At 46.1% G+C, this 25,779-nt stretch overlaps 1 protein-coding gene across 3 annotated transcripts in view; it reads right to left on the bottom strand.

Moving 5' to 3' along the window:
- The window catches only part of CLUAP1 (clusterin associated protein 1), a 64,733-nt gene extending 45,385 nt beyond the window's left edge, over positions 1–19,348 (bottom strand). For all 3 annotated transcript variants that reach the window (XM_059862070.1, XM_059862071.1, XM_059862072.1), the window contains exons 1-5: positions 19,250–19,348; positions 18,675–18,786; positions 17,424–17,508; positions 12,405–12,584; positions 10,544–10,639 (exon numbers count right to left, since the gene is read on the bottom strand). In XM_059862070.1, coding sequence (XP_059718053.1) covers positions 10,544–10,639; positions 12,405–12,584; positions 17,424–17,508; positions 18,675–18,786; positions 19,250–19,271 — 495 coding nt within the window. In that variant the 5' untranslated portion in view covers positions 19,272–19,348. The remainder of the gene's footprint in view (positions 1–10,543; positions 10,640–12,404; positions 12,585–17,423; positions 17,509–18,674; positions 18,787–19,249) is intronic.
- Between the last annotated feature and the right edge of the window lie 6,431 nt (positions 19,349–25,779).

Below are 25,779 nucleotides of genomic sequence, written 5' to 3'. Positions count from 1 at the left end.
AGCAGATTTGGGGACACATGGGCTTGGCTGTGCACTTGTCTAAGTGATGCCTCGAACACTGACCTGGTCATTACATAAAAACTTCTGATTACTTGCTTGGCACTGGAAGGGAAGAGGGAATTTTGCAGCTCCATAAGACAATCCCTAAAACAATCTTACATTGGCAAAACACTTGGTAACAGGTGGATAAAGATGGAGAACGCATCTCTCTAGAAAATATCTGATTAAGAACCTAAAAATGCTTTGTACACTTTGCCACAAGCTGTACCCAGCCCACCACAGGAGGAATTCTGGAAGCAGATTCAGTAACTTTGCTAAGATGCCATGCCAGACTCTCCAGATCGCACAGCTCAGCTCCAGCAGAGCCTGATCCCTTCCCACCAACTCCAGGGAATTGCAGGGTGAACCCAACCTGGGAGCACATCCAGCAAAACAATAAAAGCAGCTTTTTGTGCTGAGCTTGTTCCTCTGCTGGATCAGGTAGCTGAGCAATCCCAGCAATTGCTGCACAAAGGCTCATTTTCCTGGCATGAGAAAAGAAGGAGAACAAACATTCTGCTGGGGAGAGTGACAGCAGTTACATCTGCTGGTGGCAGTGACTGCTCACACTGCCTGAAGAGCTCGTGAAGTGCAGAGAAAAACAAACTCCAAAGCAGAAAGTTTATTTGGGCAGAAATAAGATTTAAAAATATCTGTGCAATACAGATTCCCAAATAATTTCATACATAAATGCTTTTGGAGGAGGGTGGGGAAGAATAATGTAGCTCAGTTGTCTGGGAACATTTACCATTTCAGAAGCTCAGCAAAATCCCTGTTTATTTGTGAGGCCTTTGCCAGGACCAGGAAAATCCCTGTTTATTTGTGAGGCCTTTGCCAGGACCAGCAAAATCCCTGTTTATTTGTGAGGCTTTTGCCAGGACCAGCAAAATCCCTGTTTATTTGTGAGGCCTTTGCCAGGACCAGCACAATCCCTGTTTATTTGTGAGGCCTTTGCCAGGACCAGCACAATCCCTGTTTATTTGTGAGGCCTTTGCCAGGACCAGCACAATCCCTGTTTATTTGTGAGGCTTTTGCCAGGACCAGCAAAATCCCTGTTTATTTGTGAGGCCTTTGCCAGGACCAGCACAATCCCTGTTTATTTGTGAGGCCTCTGCCAGGCCCAGCCTGGTGCACACACTGCCCTGCCAACTGGGCTCAGAGGGTCTGTGCCACAGAGCCAACACACTTCAAACAAAACAGCAGAGGAATGGGAATTATTGTCCTTTCCACTTGCAAGGAGGTCAAAGGAACAGCAAGGACTGCAGTGTGTAATCACTGAGCTCCCTGACCAGCTCCCCTCCAGCAGCCTGGTGAAACACCCCAGAACATGCACAGGGCACTGCAGGGGGGGGCAGGGCAGGGAGCTGATGGCTTTGGAGGAACTTTGAGGATGTGCCCTTTGAGGTGGAATAACTGATGCAAGTTTAATGTCTTTCCTTCTTCTGTCTTCCCTCTAAGAGCCCTGAAGTTCCATGTACACACCCCAGCCTTGCACAGAAATCCACCTTGTTTTCTACAAGGTTCAGTCCTGCAGCCACACCTGTCTGCAAAAATCTGTCAGGGAAATGCAGAGCAGTGGAAACACTGGAATTTGTATTTCCAGACTGTGGAATCAGGGTTAGCCTGGAAAAGGAGAATTTCAGGGCAATTAACCCCTCACACCCCAAGAGATGGAGAGGAGAATCCTCTATGCACACAGCTCATCCCTAAAACTTTGCCTTGGAATGGGCAACTTCACTGTTACAACACAGCCTTTAACCTAACTTTGACTCTCTGGACTAACAAGTCTAAGTGGAAAATATATTAAATATTATGGAAAACCAGTAATATTTAGTGGAAATATAATGGAGACATAAATATATGTTGAGTCCATCAAAACCACTGGTATTTTTTTGTGGATGTCTGTCACAGCTTCCCTGGGTAACAGTCACTGGGCCATTTCCTGTAACCCTATGAACACTGTCAGAGAGGAAAGTTTTATCTTTAACATCTCTTTTCAAGAAGGACCCTTTGCAAATGCACCCACCACTTCCCTTACTGGGAATCCCTCCCCAGGAGCTTCATTCCCAGTTAACAATGAAGAGCCACTATGGCAAAACCTGTTCTGCAAATATGCCCAGGGAGGCATTTTCAGCTGGTAATGGATTCCCATTTTTATGGAGCAGAAGCTGATAAAGCAGCTTCAGTGTGCCTATGTATGGAAAAATGGATGTACTCTTCCTCTAAATTGCAGGAAGGAACCAAGAGAAGTAATTAGGCATGACCAGCATGCAAGTCACTGATGATAAATGTGGTGTAATAACATGTTCTGATGTGCTCAAGGTCTAGCAGAGGTTTCTAAACACCTTTTTTTGTGGTAAGGAACAGAAATAAAAACTTTTTTCCTAGCACACTGGTCTTGCTGTGGCTGCCCCATCCCTGGAAGTGCCAAGGCCAGGCTGGATGGGGCTTGGAGCCACCTGGGATAGTGGAAGGTGGCCCTGCCCATGGCAGGGGTGGAACTGGGTGATCTTTAAGGTCCATTCCACGATTCTTTTTCTAAGTTTTTGACCAGAGGTTAAATATTTTTTTTTCCCAGGAGTTCTAAGCCTGATGCACACAGAAGTTTGTGCACTCCTCACTGCCACTTCAGCCTCAATCAAGCAGCCCCACATCCCCTGCTCCCTGGCAATTCCAGCTGTCCCTGCAGGCCACAAAGCTCTCCTAGAGGAGTTTGTTACTCAGGGAGTTCACTCACCCATGCTGGGATCACATCTGGCCAAACCAGGAATGATTTGGCACTGTTATATCAGAACAGGGAGGCTCATGAGGGACATTCATCCTTCTGAAGGAATCTGACCCTTCCCAACAGCCCATCTGCCCCCTCAAGACATTAAAGCCATGGCAAATGAGAATTCTGCTGCTCCCAGACTATGCTGCTTGGTTTCATGCTCATCTCAGCAGTCTGCAAAGGGTGTCCACAAAGACATTTCCCTACTCAGCAATGCAGGGCCTCAATCAGTGCCCCAAACCCTCAGCCATCCCAGCAGGTAAACCCCATGCCACAAGGAGGTCTGGGAGAGAGAAACAAGTGGAAAACTTAATTTTTCAATGGATAAGAAGGAATCAGAAGTAACCTGCATGTGGATCTGCTGAGGCAGGAAAGGGAACTTTAAAGCTTTCTGACAGGGCTGAATTCATACTGCTCTGCTCCCTCCTTCACCAGCTCCACCCACCTTCTGGCTCTGGAGTTCACCCTCAGCTGACAAAGCCCAGGATGTGCCTCCTGTGATCTTTCCACACCCTCAGAATCCTCACCTTTCATTTACTCTGTGCAAAGCTTGAGGACAGACTGCACTGGCAGAGCTTGGATCAGTCCTCAGCACTACAGGGGGTCACTTCATGGCTCCTTGGCCAGGAGGTGGCCTGGGATGTCTCCTCCAGACTGTGGGAACATGACAAGGAACTTCTTGTTCCAGAGCAGAAGCTAAGCATGTGAGTGAAATTCCAAACAAATTCCAAATACCAAGTTCCAAACAAATTCCAAATTCCAAATTGCAATCAGCTAGAAATGGCCTTGCTTAGGCATTGCTGGTTGGTTCACAAAGGAAAAAAAGGCAGGGTTGGAAGAGACCTGAGAGTTCACCTGATTCCAACTGCCTGCCAGGGGCAGGGACACCTTCCACTGGACATAACCAGTCCCCAAAATGCCAGGAGAAATGTGCCAACCACTACTTTACAGCTGATGCCATTTCTTCAAGCTAAATACTCCTGGGTAGTCACAGAAAATGATTTCTGACTTTGAAGACACACACACAACTGCAGTTCTGGTTAAAGCTATATTGATTCAGCACTGGACCAGAGGTGCAAGGGTTCATTTTGGCTTCCCAATTTGCAGTAAGCCCTCTTCCTCAGAGTGATAGGTTAGGCTTGGGTTAGAAGCAGGACTGTTCAAAAAAACTGAAGCAAACCAAGTAATTCTCCAGAGCTGTGGCAATTTCGAGTTACATATTTCCACTACAAGTTCTGTGTGAGGCAGCTCTGTAACCAAAGCCCAGGAAATGAGAGAAATTAATTTATCAGCCTCCCTCAGGCAGTGCCTCGTATCCAGAAGGAACATTTGGCAGGCAGAAAAATGCTTCCAACATTCCCAATAAAATGACTTTTTGCAGTTAAGTTCCAAAGAGCAGGGAGTGATGCAGCCACCTCTGAAATCACATCTCCCTCTCCCCCAGCAGCTGGGCTGGGAGGGGGAAGGAGGAAAAGAGGAAAGGAAAGGAAAAAAAAAAGGGGAAAGGAAAGAGGGGAAAGGAAAGGAAAGAGAGGAGAGGAGAGGAGAGGAGAGGAGAGGAGAGGAGAGGAGAGGAGAGGAGAGGAGAGGAGAGGAGAGGAGAGGAGAGGAGAGGAGAGGAGAGGAGAGGAGAGAGGAGAGGAGAGGAGAGGAGAGGAGAGGAGAGGAGAGGAGAGGAGAGGAGAGGAGAGGAGAGGAGAGGAGAGGAGAGGAGAGGAGAGGAGAGGAGAGGAGAGGAGAGGAGAGGAGAGGAGAGGAGAGGAGAGGAGAGGAGAGGAGAGGAGAGGAGAGGAGAGGAGAGGAGAGGAGAGAGGAGAGGAGAGGAGAGGAGAGGAGAGGAGAGGAGAGGAGAGAGAGGAGAGAGAGGAGAGGAGAGGAGAGGAGAGGAGAGGAGAGAGGAGAGGAGAGGAGAGGAGAGGAGAGGAGAGGAGAGGAGAGGAGAGGAGAGGAGAGGAGAGGAGAGGAGAGGAGAGGAGAGGAGAGGAGAGGAGAGGAGAGGAGAGGAGAGGAGAGGAGAGGAGAGGAGAGGAGAGGAGAGGAGAGGAGAGGAGAGGAGAGGAGAGGAGAGGAGAGGAGAGGAGAGGAGAGGAGAGGAGAGGAGAGGAGAGGAGAGGAGAGGAGAGGAGAGGAGAGGAGAGGAGAGGAGAGGAGAGGAGAGGAGAGGAGAGGAGAGGAGAGGAGAGGAGAGGAGAGGAGAGGAGAGGAGAGGAGAGGAGAGGAGAGGAGAGGAGAGGAGAGGAGAGGAGAGGAGAGGAGAGGAGAGGAGAGGAGAGGAGAGGAGAGGAGAGGAGAGGAGAGGAGAGGAGAGGAGAGGAGAGGAGAGGAGAGGAGAGGAGAGGAGAGGAGAGGAGAGGAGAGGAGAGGAGAGGAGAGGAGAGGAGAGGAGAGGAGAGGAGAGGAGAGGAGAGGAGAGGAGAGGAGAGGAGAGGAGAGGAGAGGAGAGGAGAGGAGAGGAGAGGAAAGGAGAGGAAAGGAAGGAAAGGAAAGGAAGGAAAGGAAAGGAAAGGAAAGGAAAGGAAAGGAAAGGAAAGGAAAGGAAAGGAAAGGAAAGGAAAGGAAAGGAAAGGAAAGGAAAGGAAAGGAAAGGAAAGGAAAGGAAAGGAAAGGAAAGGAAAGGAAAGGAAAGGAAAGGAAAGGAAAGGAAAGGAAAGGAAAGGAAAGGAAAGGAAAGGAAAGGAAAGGAAAGGAAAGGAAAGGAAAGGAAAGGAAAGGAAAGGAAAGGAAAGGAAAGGAAAGGGGAAAGGAGAAAGGAAAGGGGAAAGGAAAGGAAAGGAGAAAGGAAAGGAAAGGAAAGGAAAAAAAAGGAAAAAGGAAAAAGGAAAAAGGAAAAAGGAAAAAGGAAAAAGGAAAAAGGAAAAAGGAAAAAGGAAAAAGGAAAAAGGAAAAAAAAGAAAAGAAAAGAAAAGAAAAGAAAAGAAAAGAAAAGAAAAGAAAAGAAAAGAAAAGAAAAGAAAAGAAAAGAAAAGAAAAGAAAAGAAAAGAAAAGAAAAGAAAAGAAAAGAAAAGAAAAGAAAAGAAAGAAAAGAAAAGAGAGGAAAAAGGAAAAGCTCTTTAATCCAAAAGGTGGGAATAAAGAGATCCAAGTGTAATGACCTTAGTGGCAAGGCCTGGTGCTGAGCTAACACTGCCTCAGTTCCACAGCTGGCTCTAAATGCCTTGGGCTCTCTGAAGAGCTTAATTCCAGCCTTTCCCAGCTGAGCTGGTAACAAGATTCTCAGTGCCTCCCATCAGTTTGGGAACAAGTTGGTGCTGTGGGCATCCATAACAAAAACAGGGAGCAGTGCCCAGAATAGATCCTGCACAGAGTGGCAAACACTTCATGTGGCTGTTAAAAGCTTTAATCTACCAAATTCAGCATTTTCTGTATTTACAGGAGTGGATACAGGGAATAAACACTTTGTTAAAGGGCACAGATGGGCTAAGTGCCAAGAGGAGCATTAGAACACAAACCCGCTGCATTTTCCATCTTCAGCACAAGCTAAAAGCCTTAAAAGAAAATATTATTTTCATTTTTCTTCAGTTTTGCAGGGCTTCCAGCTAATTAAAAGGTAAATAAAATGAAAACAAGCCAGGGAAGGTCAGAAATCTTTCTGCCTGCCAGCAGCACAGAGGCAGTTTTCCTCTGGAATATTTTTTCTCCATTATCTTCCCATGTCCAATAATTCAGCAAGTCTGAGCAGGGCAGCTTCCTGACAGGCTCCTGCTAGTGTGACCCAGGACCTTTGGCAGAAGCAGAGTGGGAGGCACTCAGAGTTAAAAACAGCCAGAAATTTTTCCTTTTGGATTTCCATTGTAGGATGATTTGAGAACCCTTCCTCAGCTGGGGACAGCTGCCCTTGAAAGCCTCACTACTGCTTTATTTTGAGCTGAAGAATGATTTGCACCAGCTCATCACCCCTCCCTTCCCCCAGAGGTTAATGTGGCCATTTCCCCCACCTTGCCATGTTTTTAGGATACAGAGCACCACTGGCTTCTCCAACATCTTTTTCCAGGTACAGAATGGCAGCTGTGTAGATCCCAGAAAAGGGAGTGCAGAGGGAAGCAGTGCTGCATTTTGCCTGAGTGCTGACATTAATTCCCTTTGCTACTTTCTTGATTTGGGGTTTGACAACCTTAATCACAGCCTGGTATTTTCAACAACATCTTTTCTCCATTCATTTAGTACCGTGTAGGAAGACAGAGAAAGAAATCCAAACAAAATCTCTCATCCCCATCTCAAATCCAAATCAACCCCACCTTCCCCATGCAAAAACTCAAGATGCCTGGTTGTTCTTGCCAAGGTAACTGTAAATATTCTGAAAATTAAAGTTACACAGCAATGAAATGCAGAGAAAGTGCCCCTGGCAGGAAAGGAAACAATAAAGATGAAGATGTATCCAATGGAATTGGATTTTCATTTAGGGATCTCACTGTGTGGTACCAAGCTCATTCATCAGCTCCACTAAACTCTACAAATCCCAGCTGCAATTCCTGTGCTCCAGGATTGCACCAGCAAGACTGGAAGCTGCAAATTACCTTCCAAATGTAATGTGTTTAAAATAAAAATTCTGTGTTTAAAATAAAAATTCTTAAATGTGTTTTAAAATAAAAATTCAGTGTCTCCAGCACTGCCACAGGACACCAATAACCTGCACTGTGCTCCCCCACAGCTGGGCTAGAAACAACACAGCTCCCACAGGACTCAGTAATTATATCTGGGATTTTCATCTGACAATTCAGCTTTGGGGGCTGTTTGGGATTTTTTTCTCCCACAGAACTTAACAACACCACAGTCTGAATTCAGCAAACCCTGTAGGTTTTGTTTCTTCCTCTGATGTTAATGAAAGATTATTTTTTAGCTTTACAGATTAACTTGGGAAGCAGTTTAAATATACAGAAAAACTGTATATTCAGTCAGGGAATAAGATATTTGCAAAGGCTTCAGAAAGGCACAGAAGCACACTTCCAAGAAATCAGACCTCAACTCTTCCCCAAAAATATGTACATACATTTACAGCACTCTCTACCTCCAATAAATCTAACAGAACCATTCCCCTAAATTCTTCTCTAGCTGAAATTTGTTTTCATTTAGAAAGTAATTTATTAAAAAAAGTGTTTCATGACTAGGAGCAATGAAATTTATCTAATGTATGAAGTTTTTCTACACAGTTTCTATACAAATTATGTACAAAAAGACTCCAACATAGAAGGTAGAGGTTGTGGAGCAAATTAGAGTCAACATTTCCAAAGAAAATAATGAGTTTTACTTCATTTTTCCCCAATGATCTTTCCCCAAAAGCTGCTCAGACTGTGAAAACAGATGGAGTCAACCCATTAGTGCCAAATGCTGGCATTTCCTTTATAGTTCCTGGAAAATGAAGCCATCTTCATTTAGGATAGAAATAAGATTTACCATCAGCCTGTTGAAGCTTACATAGGAAGAGCTTTTATTTAAACATCTGGAAATGAATGGATTGGAAAAAGAAAGAGAAAAGAGGTTCAGGGAACATAAAACTCCCATGTTTTCAAATTCCTTTAAACACTATGACAGCTGTTGATAGATTTTGGCAACAGGTTTCAGGAGATAAAATGGAATAAAAAACTAAACCACTGCTCCCCTGCCCTTCAGCAGCACAAACCCTCTGGAAGTGCCAATTCGTGTGAGCATTAATTAGCCAGGCACTGCCAGAAAAAAATAACCAATGGAAATCAGTAACCTGCACATTAAAAAGCAGTAAAAGTAATCTTGGTTTGATGGCAATTAATTTGGTGTCTACCAGCAAAGCTCTACTCCCCACCCAAAGAAAGAATGAGCTTCAATTCTTCCCCACCTGGGAAGGGGTGGGAAGGGCAGGCAGAGGATGCCATTGCTGAGGTCTCCTGAGCACCTCCCTGAGAAGGGTCCAGGGAGGGTGTGGCAGATGAGGAAGGGCAATTCCTGACTGCCCTCAGCACTGACAGGAAGCTCAGACCCAAGAGTGATGGAAAAACTCAGCAGTGTTTGGCTCTAAGCCTCTCCTGGGATGGGCAAATTTCATACTTCAACTGAAAGGCAGAGCTGGGGGCTGATAATTAAAGATTACAAATTCCACTGCCAAACTGGTTCCTGCAACCTCCTGACCTGTAATATGAAACCTGTTTGCTGTGTACACGCTCAAGTCTCAAGTTTGTTACACGTCCCAAACTCTACATTTAACATTGCCAGCCAAAAATGGGTCCTTCAGGTTTAACAAATCACTGAAAAACCTTGGAACCAGCCCCAGATCATAAGGAGCAGAGTCCAAAAGCATCTTCTGCAGCTCTCTGGAGGCTCTCCCTGTGCTGTCACTGTCACCTGCTGCCTTCAGGCCATGCACTCAGAGCTAATGGCACAGAAGGTGCCCTTTCCCAGGACAGCATTTCCTAAAGACAGCAAGTTCCATCTGCCAAACCTTTCTGCAAAACACAACCTGTGCACCTGGGTAGGATCAGCTGGCCCCACCTGTGTGCTCAGCCACCAGGAACACGAGCTCCCTGCTCTCGCTAGGAAATCCAGTCCTTTCAGAAATGGCACCTCTAAGCAGGCTCCCACTCCAGGGCTCTTAATGGCCCCCCTGAGAAGTGCCTGCACTGAAGCACTTCCTCATCTCCTCATTTTTCAGCTCCTGCTTTCAGCACACTCCACTTGTGCCTGGCCCTTTTCCAGGACCCAGTCCTAAACTCAGTGTCCTCAAAGCCTTGATTTCAAGTGACTAAACAACACCCAATTCAAACCAATGCTTGAATACTTTTAAAAATGCCTAAACTGATCTATATTTGACTTTTAGCAGAGTTACTGGGATCCTGTACTCAGAGCAAAAGGGTCCAATGCTCCACTAAAGCAAACATTAACACATCACACAGCAGCTGTGTGAAAATTCCTTCAAAGCCAAGAAATGAGGCAGAGTGCAAGAGGAGAAGTAACTGGTTAACAGTTCTGGGACAGTGCTGCATGTTGAGTTAAAGTGGATTATCACTTCTCCCTCTCTTTTGAAGTATTAACACCCTGCACACCACAGTGATGTATGGATCCAGCAGGAAAGGCAGTGTTCCATGGAGGAACTCCCAGGCTATCAGCCACCCTTTGAAACACCTGTACTCCATCAAACAGGGATCTGGGAGCATTAATTGTGGAGGCTCAGAGTTTACAGCTCTGAAGGGTGCACCCCCTCCAGCTCAGACATCTGAACATTTCCAACACCATGCAGGGTCTCCCTCCTTTAAAGTCCCTTTTCAGAAAATGAAGAACCTCCAGCATTGCAGATAAAGGCACTGAAGAAAATAATGGCAAGACTTCCTGGCAGTGTGCACTGACTTCACACAACAGCTTTTGATTTCCCTTCTTCTCCAGCTAAGCTGAAGAACATGTACCCTGCAGGCTGTGATGCCTCCAGCTCCTGCCACAGAAATAATGAGCCTTGCCCTTGGAAAACTAACAGCACTCATCATTTATGATGGAATATCCATCCCCAGCACCACAGCCTGCACATGGATTTCCAAACAGGGAGTATTTCAGTTTTCTGCTGAAGAGAAAATGCCAGGCTGCTCTCTCAGGCTGCCTGCAGTCCAGCCATGAACAGGATTAGGAAGGAAATGCAAACTGTCAGGCCCATATCCAAACTCACAGGATATTCATGTCAGATGCAGACATTAATAAGAACTGAGACTTTTCTCCCCTTTTTCCTTTGAGGCACCCAATGAACACAGATTTTTCTACCCTCTCCAGTGTGTACTTACCCTCAGCTCGACCTCTTTGCCAAGTAAGTCATACAGGACTGCTCCTTTGGAGGTGATTTCAGAAGCAAGCTGTCTGGCTGCCTTCAAGTCAGCAATCTGGGAACACAGCAACAGCAGTGAGTAGCAGGAGAATCCCCAACATCACAAAGAATATCTGTGGTATCTCTCACTCTGATGTCAAAATTGCACTGGAGGTCTAAACTCTGTCAGAGGTTGTGCACCAGAATCAGACTGGACAGAGTCTCCCTTGGCTTTGAAACAGTCCAGGTGAGCCTCTGTCAGGTACAGGTTTCTGAGGGAAACTCCAAATACTTTAGGCCAAGAGAAACAACCCCACAAATCTCCTCAGAACTGTGGCTCAGCCAGCTGTTGGTTCATGTGCTGCCCAGGACCAAGGGAAACATCACCTTTTTCATGAGCAGAAATAAAAACTTCATATACCAAAAGGAATGGGACCAGCCTGCAATGGAAGTAATGAACTTTAGAGCATCTACCAAGTGGTTTTTTGTTATTTTTTCAGAGAGACACATCAGACTTACAGAGAGGAGAATCACTACTGAGTCTGCCATTTTCTCAAGAATCACAGGAACAGAGGATCATACAATGGTTTGTGTGGGAAGAGACCCTAAAGCCCATCCAGTCCCACTCCTGCCATGGGCAGGGACATCCTCCACGGAAGTTGTAACAGAAATTCCTCTTATTTAGCAAAGTGCTGGGGTTTTTGTCTTGGTTTGGCTTTTTTTTGTATTTAGAGAAGGTGCTTTTAAAACATCTAGAGATGGCTTCCATTTTAAGGACTTGAACAGCTTTGATGTCTGTTAGGATCACAGGAAGATTTCCCCTTCTTTCAATGCAAACAGGCTGAAAATCAACTTTCAGTCAGTATTTTGCAAGCTCCTCCATTTGCAAAAGTTCAGTAGGTAGAAAATAATCTTTATTCCAGTCTACTCCAATATTTCTGTGGTGTCAACAAGTTTGCAATACAAAGAGAACCAGTTTTGTGCCACTGTTGCCTTGTGTCCTAGATTGCCCAGCAATATGTGTTCTATTTACCATCTGTTAGAGGTAGGGCAGTTGTCTTCTCTTAAGTGGGCAGCTTTCCTTATCTCTTCCACAACCACTCCTCCCTCTGGGGAGACACCTGCTGTAAATGGGCCATTGAATGTCACTGCATGGCTGATAAGAATTAGAGCATCCCACTGTGAGATGCTCCACCAGAGGGGAGAGCCAAGCATTCCCAACTGGATATAATCTGAGATCCTGGGACACCACAACAGCATTTCCACTGCATTCCCAGAGGAACAGCTGCCTCTTCCACTGGATCTTCAGAGGAAGACTGCACCTTTCTACAGGATCCCTGCTCTAACAGAACCACCTCAACACTGCAGGAGGGCTGCAGCCACAATTCCAATGGGACTGCTGCCAGCACCCTGACCCACAGGGTGTCAGGCTGTGTTATGACTTTGTCAGTGTTGTTTTGATTTACTGCATTGTTTATTTTATCCTTTTATTTTCTTGCCTAATAAAAAAACTGTTATTCCTTCTCCCATATCTTTGCCTGAGAGCCCCCTTTAATTTCAAATTTATAACAATTGGGAGGGAGGGGTTTACATTTTCCAGTTCAGGGGAGGCTCCTGCCTTCCTTAGGAGACACCTGGCTTTCCAAACCAAGACACCCTGTATTATGCTTCTGGTTGAGAATTCAGAGATTAAAACAAATCACAGACACACATAACCCCACCTCCTGAAAGTCTGACTTAAAACCCTGTCTACTGCCTTGCCAGAACACTCTCCACTTAAATGCCAGCTAGCAAACAGATGAGTTTTCCCAAGTGAACACAAGAGTGGCACTTTTGCTTACTTTGGAGCCCAGATCAAACTTGAACTTGGTGCTGTCCTCCTCGGGGAGGGGAGCACGCTCCCCTCCCTGGGTGTTCATGGCCCCGTAGAGCACCGAGGTGACCTTGAGCAGCTCCTTCACAGCGTGGCCATCAGCCTGGTACAGCTTCTTGGTGTTCAGCTTGATGTGAGCTTTGGTAGCCTTGGGCAAGAAACAAACAATTCAGCAGTCACAAAGAACAAAATCTGTGGGAATCCATAAAATCAGAGGGTTTTGGGAAAGCTGCAAAAGGCAGGCCTCAGAGACAGCAGAACTGTGATCAGAGCTAAGCAGCAGACATAAGATAGGTCAGCAGAAAAATTATGTAAAAAGTAGAAAAGTAAGGACAAATAGAACAATGGTCTGTGTATTAATGCTTGTCTAGAATAACTCCCTAACCTGCAGAAAAATACATCTAGAGATATTAGAAAGTTCTAAGCTTAATAATGGAGCTCTGTGCATTGTGTTTTAAGGCTTGCAAGCAGGTATTGCATCCAAAATAAGCAGACATTGCTTTAACCAAAGGTACCTGTGCTTATAGTGGTTGGATGGAACCACAATGTGCTTCTGCTTTGTGTGATTGGTCAAAAAACTTTTAAAGTGAGTTGTAACATTAAGTTCTTGGGCTGCTGCCTGGGATGAGAGCTGTGGCATCTTCCCACTGTCATAACCATGTAATGAGAGTGATGCTGGAAAATCAAACAGCCCAAGGCATGTTCCACAGCAGTCCTGTCCCGTTGGTGATTTGTACAGAGCCCCCCCCCCAGTTATCTGCACTCAAAGCTCTTTTTGGGGGCACCAGTTATTCTGCTGTACAGAATAATTCCTCCTGTTTGGACCCCCAGTTTGCCTCATCACCATAGTGATATTTCTAGAAGAAATTTTTCTGAAAGCTGTGCGCTTTCTGCATGTCAGAACATCTGCAGAAAAACCCTCAAACTATCGTTATTTCTTCCCTGAATAAAGATCAGCAAAAACCCTATGCACCATTTAAATTCAAATTAAGTTTAAGTGGAAAGTAAGTGCTGCCCAGGTCTTGTGATGATGCTGCAGAGAGGTAAATTTCACCCTTAATGAGTTGCAAGAATGAGATCAGTTATCCTAATTTAACTGTCTTCTCTTCCAGCACACCTTCCAAATGTTTTATTGCTTCTCTCAATTTTTCCCCTGCTATGATATTAGTGATTTTATTCCCTTGCCTTCCATCTCTGAAAAGTACAGACAGAACAATAAGGAAAAAAAATACTAAAAATTCTAATATTATCTTTTTGTGCTTCAAAATAATAAAGGGGGAAAATTACTATCTGTCACAGAAAAGACACAAATGTTGCTCTTGAAATTCCTGGTAAGTTTATATTATAAATGAATAGCCTCAAGGAGCCAACCACAAATTTCACATTAAGCTTTGAGGGAGTCTTTGTGGTGGCATAACTAAACAAGGAGGCAAAAAAAAAAATCTATAGATCCAAAAGCCAAGCTTAAAAATGGCACATGAAGGACAAAAGTGACTTAACATCTGCTTTTTATATTTTTAAGGTGAAACTTCTGCTGAAATGTTTCTCCTTTGGGAATGCTGCAGCAGATAGAGCCTATCCATGAGTCACTGGTGGTATTACACAGCTTTGGTTTTACAGGGCTCCTGGAAGGAATTCACATTCTCTCAGGCTCTGACAGAGCAGGATCTTTAAGCTGGGGGAAGACACTCAGACATTACAATATTTGGTACAATACAATTATAAACTCTGCAATGAGCTTCAATGAAGAATGGACTGAAGGAAAAAATCCTGTGAAACTAAAGAGAGAAAGCACCACAATTCAAACCATGGATTTGGCTCCAGCTTTTCCACAGAAACAAAGCAAATGGATGCTGGCCCATGCTTATTCAGGTGTATTTTGTCATGACTTCGTGACTTTAAAATCAGATTTTAATTTCCAATAAATATTTTCCTCTTGCCTCTCTCATCCCAAAATCTCAACCCAGCAGAGGAAAATGACTCTTTGTGTCTGTCTGCAGAGATAGGACCCAGGGAATGGCTGGAGCTGTGTTGGGAGAGGGTCAGGCTGGATCTCAGAAGAGCTCCTTCCCCCAGAGGGTGGTGGGGCACTGAACAGGCTCCCCAGAGAATGGGCACAGCCCCAAGGCTGCCAGGGCTCAAGGTCCCAACTCAGGATCTTCTGTGGCTCCTGAAAATTGAAGCCCAAACTTCCAGAACAGGCTCCTGGTGTTGTGCACCTGAGCCAGGGGAACACAAGACTCACAGTACAAAAAATCCCAAACTGCTTTTGAAATGTTGGTCTCAGAATGACCTCAAATGAGTCAAGACACAAAGTGAAAAGCCAGGTATGTTCACCTCCCTTCCTTGCAGCAGAAGCAATCTAAAAAATTAATTGCAGAAACAGCAAGTATTCCATTATAGAAGTGGTCATTAAATTGACAGACTCTGTTTAATATCCCCTATCCAAAGGGGACTGATGCTCTAAATTATAAAGGATGTTGTTAGAGACAGAAGTTCCAATTTCAGCTTCATTCACCCTCAAGAGAGAAAAATCAATGTCTAGTAGGAGGAAAAAAAATGTTTTTCATTCAAAGGCTGCTTAAAAAGAGAAAAAAACCACAGAGAAGTATATATATATTTCAGACTGGCACAATGGCACTGTGGAGTCAAGAAGACAACTTCATGTTTGGAAAGTCACCTCCATCACTTCATCTCTGATAACACCTATCTGATTTGCTCTTTTATTATATAACATTTTAGTTCTACAGAACCATTAAAAACCACAGCTATTTATTCTGAAGATCAGATGTTTAAAATGCAACAAAAATTATAAATATTCAGCAGGAACAGCAGCCACAGCCAGAATACTTGCTTAACTTCACAATCTGCTTTATTAATATCATGAAGCAAAATTTTCTGTGATGTCTGACTCTTGTAAAAGGTTTTTTGCCCTTGGGTTACTGAGTTTGTTTTCAGGAATGAATTTCTATGAGATGAACTCACTGGATCCATTCAGATTTGGATCCAAGTGGGCTTAGGCAGGAGCCAGGTACTGAGCCCCACTGATCAGGGCAGCTCTAGGTGGGGAGTTGATTAAAAACCCACCTAAGGCAACCTTGCAGGCACTCCAGAACCTTGGGGTCTGGGAAGGAGACTTTTGGTAAGCTCTCCAACTGCCAGGAACACAGAGCAGTAGTTAATTTGGGTGGAATATTAACACCCCCTCAGTCCTTGTTCAGTAAAGCAGAGCAAAGCTCCAGCTACATTCCCTGGTGATGGATCTGTCCTGCCATTCTCTTCTGAGACAACTCTGACTCCATCACATCTCCCATCTGCCCACGGATGCATAAAGCCATTAACTCCTGGGGAAGATAATTGTGGATTGCATGGACAGTGAATTATTAAGGAAATGTCTCCAAGCTCCTCTCATCCTGAAAATGCTGAAAACCTACAATAATCCCCACATTAACTTGTAATATTAACTGAGACTAAGTACAGGATGACCAATTTCCATTAATTTCATTTTCTGAATCATATTATGCAATTCTCCAAAACCCTCGGGATTTCTGGCATGAAATCAGCTCTTGAAAAGCATCACATTATTTCTGCTTCCAGACTTGTGCTTGGAGGGGGAAACCCTCCCAAACAAAAAGACCTGTTCACTCCATCTCAAGATGCTCCAAGGCTCAAAAGTACATTCTCATATGTACAGGAATGTACCCTGCTCTGAACATGGCAAAATTAGGAATTAAGAGAATTTAAATGACATTTTAATCAGTCTAAGATTTTTTTTTAAAGTACTGTAATTCATCTTTGGGATTAGGATAAAAATTTCCATTCCTTCCAGATCCAGCTGCAGCCTCAGAAAGTTCTTTTCACATAATGAAGAGTGTTAATCTAAGTGTGTGATAACACAAAAGGCCCCCAATGCTTCCAAATAACATGAATTTTATGAAGGACAATGTTATTTTACTCCAAAAGACTAAAAAATCTGATGACCCAATCCAAATCTGCTCATACATAAAAAAAGAGATCTGAGAAAAAAAACCACATGCAATAATCTATGGGAAATCTCATACACCAATACATGATTCTATATCATCATGAAAACACCAGAAATTATGATAATTCAAGCACAGAAAAGAATCAGGCATCCAAAGTTAGCAAGAACCATGGGGGGATCTCTTCTAAAACAATTTAAATGGTTTAAAAACCTTTCCCATCTACAGCTGTGTCTTCCACTGTTACCTTTTATAAATAAGGAGAGATAAGGATTCTTTTAGATCCCAGTTTAGATCCCAATATTGTATTTAGATCCCAGTATCATATGTAGATCCAGTGAATATTGGAATGAATATCGGTTTAGATCCCAATATCATATTTAGATGCCAGTGAATATTGGAATGAATACTGGCTTAGATTCCAATTTAGATCCCAATATCATATTTAGATCCCAGTGAATATTAGAATGAATACTGGTTTAGATCCCAATGTAGATCCCAATGAATATTAGAATGAATATTGGTTTAGATCCTAATATTGTATTTAGATCCCAGTGAATATTGGAATGAATATTGGTTTAGATCCCAATTTAGATCCCAATATTGTATTTAGATCCCAATATCAAGTTTAGATCCCAGCTCTGCAGAGAGAAGTACAGAATGTCAGTAACAGCATGTCCTGGCCTCTTCAAATTTCCAGCAGTACAAGACAGAGGATCACAGAATCATGGAATGGTTTGGGTTGGAAGGGACCTTAAAACTCATCCAGTGCCACCCCTGCCATGGGCAGGGACAGCTGCCCCCGTCCCAGGCTGCTCCAAGCCCTGTCCAGCCTGGCCTTGAACACTTGCAGGGATAAAGCAGCAGCAGAATGCAGCACAAACTCAGCCACCCCTTGCAGGGAAGCTCTGTGGGGTTAAGAGAGAAAGCTCTAAAGCTGCCATGGAAACAGGATTTCAGATCTTCAGGATTTCAGCCCAAGAACAGCTCCTGGGCAGACTCACCATGAACTGGGCCACGGCCTTAATGAAGAAAACCCGGTCCTGCTCTGTCTCCACATCCCCAGGAATGTCACTCTGAGGTTCATACCTGTGCAAACAACAGCTGGAGATCAGAACAAGGTTCTGGAAACATCCAAGAGCCTGCTTCATCTGTGAGGCAAAAATCAAGCTCAAAGTAAGCACGGATGAGACTGTAAATAAATCCCTGCTGCAGACTGGGGCATCCAGAGCTGGAGTGCACACAGGGGGTTGTACAAAGTGCAGGAGCTGTAAAAGCTGACACACTGCACAAGTCCATACCCAGACATCATTTCAAACACCCTCCTCTGATAAGTAAAGGAAACTTATGGAAAAGCAAACTGAAATCTGTGAAATGCTTGAAAAAAACATCAGTGAGATGCAGAAACTTCTAGAAGTGGCCAGTCTGCAGGAACCAGGGAAGAATAAAAGGAAATTCAGTGATTTGGACCCTCAGTGTAACAGCAGCATTTGAAAGACTATTTAGGCAACTTAATCCAAGTAATTCTGAATGGTTGTGAGTATATCTCTATTTCATTTCAACTGCAAGAGTATTCAGCAACTTTCTAACAACTTAATGAATATTAATTATTAATCTAGGCCAAAAAACAGCAATCAGGAAAACTGGTCAATGCTGGTTTCAATTATAATGTCCTACCCTATAATCTTAAAAAACCCATAATTTTAAGCAGGAGAGAGAAGATAATGTATAATTCAAATAACACTTAAGGATCCAGAAACATTTAACCAAAGTCTGTCAATGGTTTAAGTGGGTGTAAAACTGCAACTGGACAGTAGAAGAATAGAACCAAACCATTTAATTTCTTTTAAACGTGTTGTGGATGCAGGACAATGCCAGACTGTAGCAACAAGGCAAGAACTGGGTGGGTTTTGGTGAAGTTCCCACAACAGATCACCCTGTTTGCATAAAAGGTCAGAAATGGACAGGGTGGCTGTGGAATTTGGAGAATATGTGAGAGAAATAAGGCTACTTTTGAATGAGTGTGCCCACAGTCAGGGTGAAACCCCTGGCAGCCACTAGGTGTGCTACTCCAGACTGTGTCATTAAGCTAAAAACCTGCAAACTACCACATTTCTGTCTGGTATTTAGAATAGCAGAGCTCAAAGAATTACTAAATATCACTGAGTTCCCTCATTTCACAGCACACCATCAGCTCCCAAGCACACTCCCCACATCTCAGCATCAGCCCAACATTTGTTGGCCTCATCACCAACCTTTTCACCAGCCACAGCAGCACTTCAGACACAAGCATGAAGTTTGGGGTGTGGAAATTCTCCATGGATATGAGTCGAGGATACCCCAGCGCCCTCATCATCTCAGTAAAATCTGAAAAATGAGGAAGAGCAGGGATTTCTTCTTTTATAGCCAGTAAGGGCTTTGCCAAGATTGCCATCTCCCCCAGTGTGCTGCTTAGTTACCATACGATATACGCAGTGCAAAGCACTGTTCAAATAAATTAAACCGCAACAATTAACATAAATCCTATCATTTCAACAGAAAACACGCCCAAGTGAAAAAGAGGCGTTTTTAAGGAGATTCGCTGAGCTGGAAAAACGCAGACACAGCATTCCATCTGCTCCCTACGGGCGGGGGGAATCCCGCCCTGCAGGGCTGTGCCACCCCCGGCAGCAGGGACCCCTCCCGGCAGGGACCGGCGGGCTCAGCCCCGCATCCCCCGCGGCGCCGCCCGCCCGCAGCTCCGTGTGCGGCCGAGCGGGGCCCCCCGGGAGGCCCAGCCGGGGATGCCGCGTCCCGCCCGGCCCGGCCCCGCCGCCCCGGCCGCGCTCACTGCGGAGATCGCGGAACGACATCGCCGGGAGCCGCGGCCGCCGCCGCTCTGAGGCAACGCGCTACGGGCGCTACGGCGGCGCGGCGGGGCCAAAGCCCGCGAGAAGCGAAGTGCGCGGCCGCCGGACACTGAATCACGGCATGGCAGGATAAACGGGGGGCAAGAGAGTGCTGAGATCAGCGAGGCAACCTGCGAGCCGTCGCCACCGTGGCAACCAGACCGGAGCACTGAGTGCCATGTCCAGGCTTTCCTTAAACGCTACATGAATGGGCAGCGCATTCTAATATCTCATCACCCTTTCAGGAAGAAATTCTTCCTAGTGTCCAATCTAAACCTCGCCTGGCGCACTTAAGACTATGTCTTCTTGTCCTGTTCCTTGTTCGCTGGTAGCAGAGCCAGCTCCCCGGCTGTACCCTCCTGGCACGGAGGTACTGAGGGGCAGAAGGTGTCCCTGTCTCCCCCATGTCCTCCAGGCGGAGCCCCCCAGGCTCCCTCAGCCCCTTGCCCAGGACATGGCGAGGCCGCCGGGGCAGAGCCGGGGCGGGGGCGCAGGGAGCGCCCGGCAGGAGCGGGGCAGGGCTTGTGGGGCTGTGCTGGGCGCTGGGGAGGCCACAGTGCCTGTGCTGTGTCCAGCTGTGGGCCCCTCAGTTGTGGGGGGACATTGAGGAGCTGGAGCGGGTGCAGGGAAAGGAGGGGAGCTGGGGAAGGGTGTGGAGCTCATGTCCTGTGTGGAGGGGCTGAGGGAGCTGGGGGGCTCAGCCTGGAGAAGAAGAGGCTCAGAGGCGATGTCCTCACTCTCCTCAACTGTGTGACAGGAGATGGAGCTGGATGGGGGTTGGGCTCTGCTTCCAGGAACAAGAGGCAGGACAAGAAGACAATAGTCTTAAATGTGACAGGAGAGGTTTTGGACATATTTAAGGAGGGATTTCTTCCCTGAAGGAGTGATGAGATACTCAAGTGTGTGGATGTGTGTGGTGGATTCACTGTGGCAGTAGGTGTTCAAGCTAAGGCTGAGTGTGACACTCAGGGCTCTGGTCTGGTTGCCACAGTGGAGCTGGGTCCCAGGTTGGGCTCAATGGTCTCACAGGGCTCTTCCACCCCACTCGATTCTGTGATTCTGTGACATTACAGCCTTTGAGGACAGCATGGTGACTGATGAGTCCCCAGCCTGTCGCCGTGCCCAGAGCCCAGGCAGAAGTGGGCTGGGAAGGACGGACAGAGCCTGTTGAGGGTGGCAGCTCAGCCTTCAGCAGCACCATGGGCAGCCAGCAGCTCTCCCGGCTGCTGCAGCTCTCGGTGCTGCTGCTCTTGGTGCAGCCACTGGAGCCTTCCAGCCCCGCTGCCGGGACTCGGGGACCTGGGAAGCGCTTCCCGAGCTCCTGGAAGAGCAGGACGTGGCGCCAGTGAGGGACGCCGTGCTGCTGCTGGAGGCGCTGCCGTGGATGTGCACAGCCCTGGCCCTGCTTCTCAAGGGCCTTCGCCCGGGCTGCTCCTGGGCAAAGGGCTCGGGAGCCGCTGGGAAGAGCTGAGGGAGGGGCTGGGGCAGCGGGGCCGGGAGCCGCCGAGGCCTTGGGCCAGGAGGCTGCGGGGCTGAGAGCCCTGGGGGAGCAGAGCTGGGCGGGCCCGAGGGCGCTGGGGCTCGGGGCAGCCCTTCGGCCGCGGCGCGGAGGCAGAGCGGGGCCGAGCCCGGGGCCGGGCCGGAGCGGGGCCCGGCTGAGCCCCAGGGAGCCCCGGCAGCGGCGGCCGGAGCTCTGCTCGCTGCAGCCTCTGCCCGGGGCAGCCCGGCCGGGCCCGCGGCTCTCTGTGCAGGAGAGGCCAAAGGCTCAGCCCCCTGAGGCCCCTGTGCCCCTTCCGTGGCTCCTGGACCGTGGTGCAGGAGAAGAGCCCAAGCGCCTCGGCCTGTGCCCGGCCGTGCTGCCAGGAGCTGCTGCCGGAGAGCCGGGCCCTGGTGAGGCGCTGCCTGCAGGCCAGTGCCCGGAGGAGGAGGCGAAGGCAGCCTGGCACTCAGGAGAGGAGGAGACTCCACTTCTCACCTCTCCTCTGACTCTCCAGCCCCAGCTCGTCTCTGGGCTTGCTGGACATGGCAGGGAATGTATGACCAGCGCTGAGCCTGGGCACTGGGACATTCCTGCCATAGGTGTTAGGAACCCCTTTGTTATTAGGAAAATAGGTTTCCCAGAAGTCTTCCCCACCTCCAGCTGAAGTTTTTCAAAATGTTCAAGTTTATTTTTTTAAGGCATAGGCTTCCCAGTCATGTTCTCACCCCCTAGCTGAAGCTGGGAAGAGCAGTCTAGTCCAATAAAGCTCATGTTTTCCGTACATTGCTGTGTTATTTTACTCTTCCATCTCTGTCAGGGACAGTGCAATTGATGGTTTTTTACATGGGCTGCAGCCCAGCAGTAAAGTTGAGCCTGAGTGTCCCAGCAGGATTTAAAGAGTATTGAGGGCAGCTGGAAGTCGCACTGTGCCTGTGTCTTCCAAAGAAGCTTTTCTTTGATCCCTGTCTGCACTGTGTCAGGTGTGAAAAATGTATATTTTATGATTGGCTTTTTGCAAATATGAAAATGAATATTATATGTGTTGTGTTAGAAAGTAATGCTGTACTAATTCTCTTCAGTAGTGTGTTAAATATAGTTTTAGGTTATAAAAATTGTTAAAATAGAAACTGTGCTATGTAGGATACTTTTTTTTAAAGAAAGGACTTGCAGCGAGATAGCAGCCACAGGACACCTAAATCTTTCGGAGAAAAAGAATTTATTGCTCCCTTATCAGAAGAAACGAACTTCTTCCCGCCTCGAAGGCGCTGTTAGGATTAGGAGGAAGAAGTTGACATGACCAGGCCGAATCCTGTGTTCGAATGGAATTTATGCATCATGCATGAAGTGTATGAATATGCAACAGGCTGTTGTTTTTAAGGGTTAATCCTTTGTTAATGGGTGTCCTTTTTTGGGCTTGTGCTGCCCAGAAAAAGGTACCCGGAAGTCCGTAACTCTTTGTTTTTATTGTCTCATATTGTCTTAATTCAAATTGTCTAAATTATTATTACTCTAATTGTACTATTATTTTTATAACTATTTTATTACTATTAAATCTTTAAAATTTTAAAAAACAAGTGATTTTCACACAGGGGACCCCCAAAGGCCCAGGAGGTGTCTGGGTGGCCCCAGAAGGCTCTTGCAGGCCCTTGGGGCAGCAGGGAAGGGGCAGAAGCATCCCTGGGGGGCTCAGACAGACTCACAGAGTTGCTGGGCTGCAGAAGCTGCCTCAGAGGGCAGCCGAGGCCAACCAACAGGGCTTTTGCAGCCTCTGAGCTCCCAGCTGCATCTGCTGGTGACTGATCCTGGCAGCAGCTTCGTAATAAACTTCTTCAAGGGTGCTGATGTCCCGAGTGTGACCCTACAGACGTAGCCTACAGCAGTTTTCATGTTGATGCATCAAGGAGGAACAGCAGCACAACAGTGAGGGTTCCTGTGCTGGCCCTGGTGATGTCCCCTGGACCGAGGGACGGCAGCTGTGACCACAGATCTCTGCATTAACGCTGGATGGAGCAGCCACAGCTCTTCCTCACTGGGTCATCTGTATCTCAGGGTGGATTGGGGTGAAAATCATCTACATGTCAGGCTCATCTGTGCATGTCTGAGGACATTTTGCAGAGCAGTTCAGTTTTTAACTTCAAACTGCCCAAGCTTAGAAGACACACAGATTTGGACTCTGTAGTGAGCAATGCTCATGCACATGATTGAACAAGTAATCAAAAGCAAGGGAAGAGCAATAAATCCTGAAAGAATAAATAATGAAATGAAATAGTTACATTAGAAAATAGGAGATGTGTTTAGAGACTGGGTTTCTTATGCCAGAAAGCCAGGAGACAGCAAATCTTGAATAATTCACCAGTTCAAGAATATGTCAGCAATCCCACTTCTTCAGGGGGATTAGAGAAGGAAGGAACCATTCCCCTGCTCTGTTCTTAGTTACACTCACTGATGATGAAATATGGGGGGAAGCCAAAGCTGTAAAATCAGTAAAATAAATTCCACAGCTGAGGTAAACACTACACTGAGACCCTAAGTAAATATCACTAACATTTATATATTAATATCATTAACATTTATATATTAATGTTAGACAGCACAAAGGTGTTGCTGGAGGTGGAGTGGCTTTGAGCTGAGCAGGGACCCAGCGAGGAGCAGCCTCTCTGGTGGGATCTCAGCCATTTATCCACAAAGGATAAACTTTTCTCCCTGCTCACTCCCATTTCTAGCAACCCCCACCTGAAGAAAAATGCAGCTGTAGTTATTCCCTAGCACATGAACTCACCTCCATGGAAGCATCTCCCCATCCCACAGCCCACACTTGAGGAACTGGGTTTTTTTCTCCTGTTGATCAATACAAAAGAGGAAATTTTCTTGGAAAGGAAGTAAAATTGGCAATTTTGGTGCAGGTTTTGGTGGCAATGGGCAAGCCATAAGCTGGGACTGCAGGCTTTGAATGCAGACTCTGTCAGGTTCTCAACATATAAACAATCAGCTCTACTCATCTTTCCCTCTGTTGGCCCTTTCAGCCATCAGACATCTTGTTGAAGATGAAATGGTGGTTGGGGGTGTTGGGGTGTTTCTATTTTTTTTCTTTTGGCTTTTTTGGTTTGGTTTTTGTTTTTTGTTTTTTGGGTTTTTTTTCAATATTTGTATTTTCATTCTTCATGTTCTACTGTTCTTTCCCCTGAGGTTTGGAGGGTTTTTTTAGCAGAGCTTGGCACTAAAGCTTCTATCACCTATTTTAAACTCAAATTCTCACATCCTTGTATTACCCTACCTGACAGATGGACCTAAATCATTTTTTCCCCCTCTGCTAAGAAATAATTAGGCTTTGTGAGGAGTTGCTGGCCATGAGATTCCCATGGGGCAAGCAGTTACTTGGGATCAGGCTCACCTGGACAAGGTGTTATTTTACAGCTTTGGCTTTCCCCAGAAAGTTTATGTTTGTCATAAACACCAAGGGCTGGAGCCTCTCTGATTTGTCTGGGCTGGGGCACAAATGGGTTGTTGAAAACATGATCAGGGAGAACACAAGTGATTTTTAAACTCATTTCTCTAATGTTTTTTAAATTACAAATAAAAAATAAATGAACAGACATTCTTCAGATTCTTCAAGTACAAAAATCAGAAAACACTCATCTGTGCCTGCCCAGTTGGGGAAAAATGGGTAAAAAGTCCTCAGGTTTCTTTTGCATCCCAGGAAAATCCTCCTGTGAAGCTGCTGTACACTTCAATATGCTCTAAGTCACCTTTCACATACTGCAGATTAAAAAATTAAATTAACGTGGTTATGATGGTGGTGAAAAACCAACCCATTTCTGCTGGGTTGTTTCCCAGCCTACCTGTCAGACAAGGTTTTAGCTTTACAAATTGCTTGAAAGACTGTGAAGGGAATCTCCCAGATCATTTGCTCAGAGAAGGGGTGGTGCAAAAAAAAAAAAAACAAATCAGGCAGGGTAAGAAGTGATGAGGTTTTCATTTGGCTGGTTCATGGAATTGTACAGACACTTCATGTGAACTTTTTGCCTCCACTTTTGCTTTTTACTTCCAAGCTGGGCACTAATTTTTGCTCCTCCAATCAGAGCCTCCTTTATTTCCCATCTGGGACATTAATTTTCACCTAAATTCTGTTTTCATGCCTGGGCTGCTGCCTTATCCACAGGAACTGAGGTTTCTGTGTGCTGCTGGGGGCTGGCTCAGCTTGCAGACTTGTTGGCCTTTGAAGAGTTTCATGAGCTAACTCCTTCCTTCCCTCTTTATTTAACATGAACCTCATCCCTCCAGCGGTGTGGAAGGGAAAAGAACCCTCCCAGGAGGAGGGAAATTGGCCAGGGAATCGCTGGGGGAATCGAGCTGCTCTTTGTGATGAGGAGCCTGGGGACATCTGAAGGTCTGGGGAAGGGAAATATGCAGGAATGTCACGTTGCCTGTAATTACAGTGCAGAGCAGCTCTCCCTGTTAATGGGCTGGCATTAGAGGAGAGCTGGGTGCCCAGGATAAGCTGAAGCCCATGGATCAAACACCAGGGGTAATAAATCAACAGCTGCCCTTTGATGGCTCAGCAGATGAGCAGGAGAAGCTGCTTAGGATGAAAAAACCACCCCCAAACAAGATTTCCAAATCCATCTCCATCTGTGTCTGACAGGTCAGGAGAAGAGATTGACTTTTCATTTATATTCAGTGAAAAACAAAATTAAACGAAAAAAAATTATACACCCACCCTCCATTAGCTGCCTCCAAAGCAAAGTGCCATTTGACCTACTCAAAGCCAGCACTAAGTGCTGATTTCCCAAAGTCTGCCTAATTGCTGGGGTCCCATTTCAGATGGCACAGCACAGCTTGGTTTGAAGCCAGCCCAGCCCTCCCAGTGAGCCTGGGAGCTGCAAGTCCTGCTCATCCTCACCACAAGGCACAGGGGATCCAAAAATCCTTGTTTTCTCGTCAAATATCCCGACTTGGAAGAGCCCCATAATGATCACATAATGCTTTGGTGTG

This window comes from Haemorhous mexicanus, chromosome 17 (assembly GCF_027477595.1).
Source record: "Haemorhous mexicanus isolate bHaeMex1 chromosome 17, bHaeMex1.pri, whole genome shotgun sequence".
In the NCBI taxonomy this organism is placed as follows: domain Eukaryota; kingdom Metazoa; phylum Chordata; class Aves; order Passeriformes; family Fringillidae; genus Haemorhous; species Haemorhous mexicanus.
Note: the sequence above shows the minus strand (reverse complement) of the source record. Positions and strands in the feature narration are given on the sequence as shown.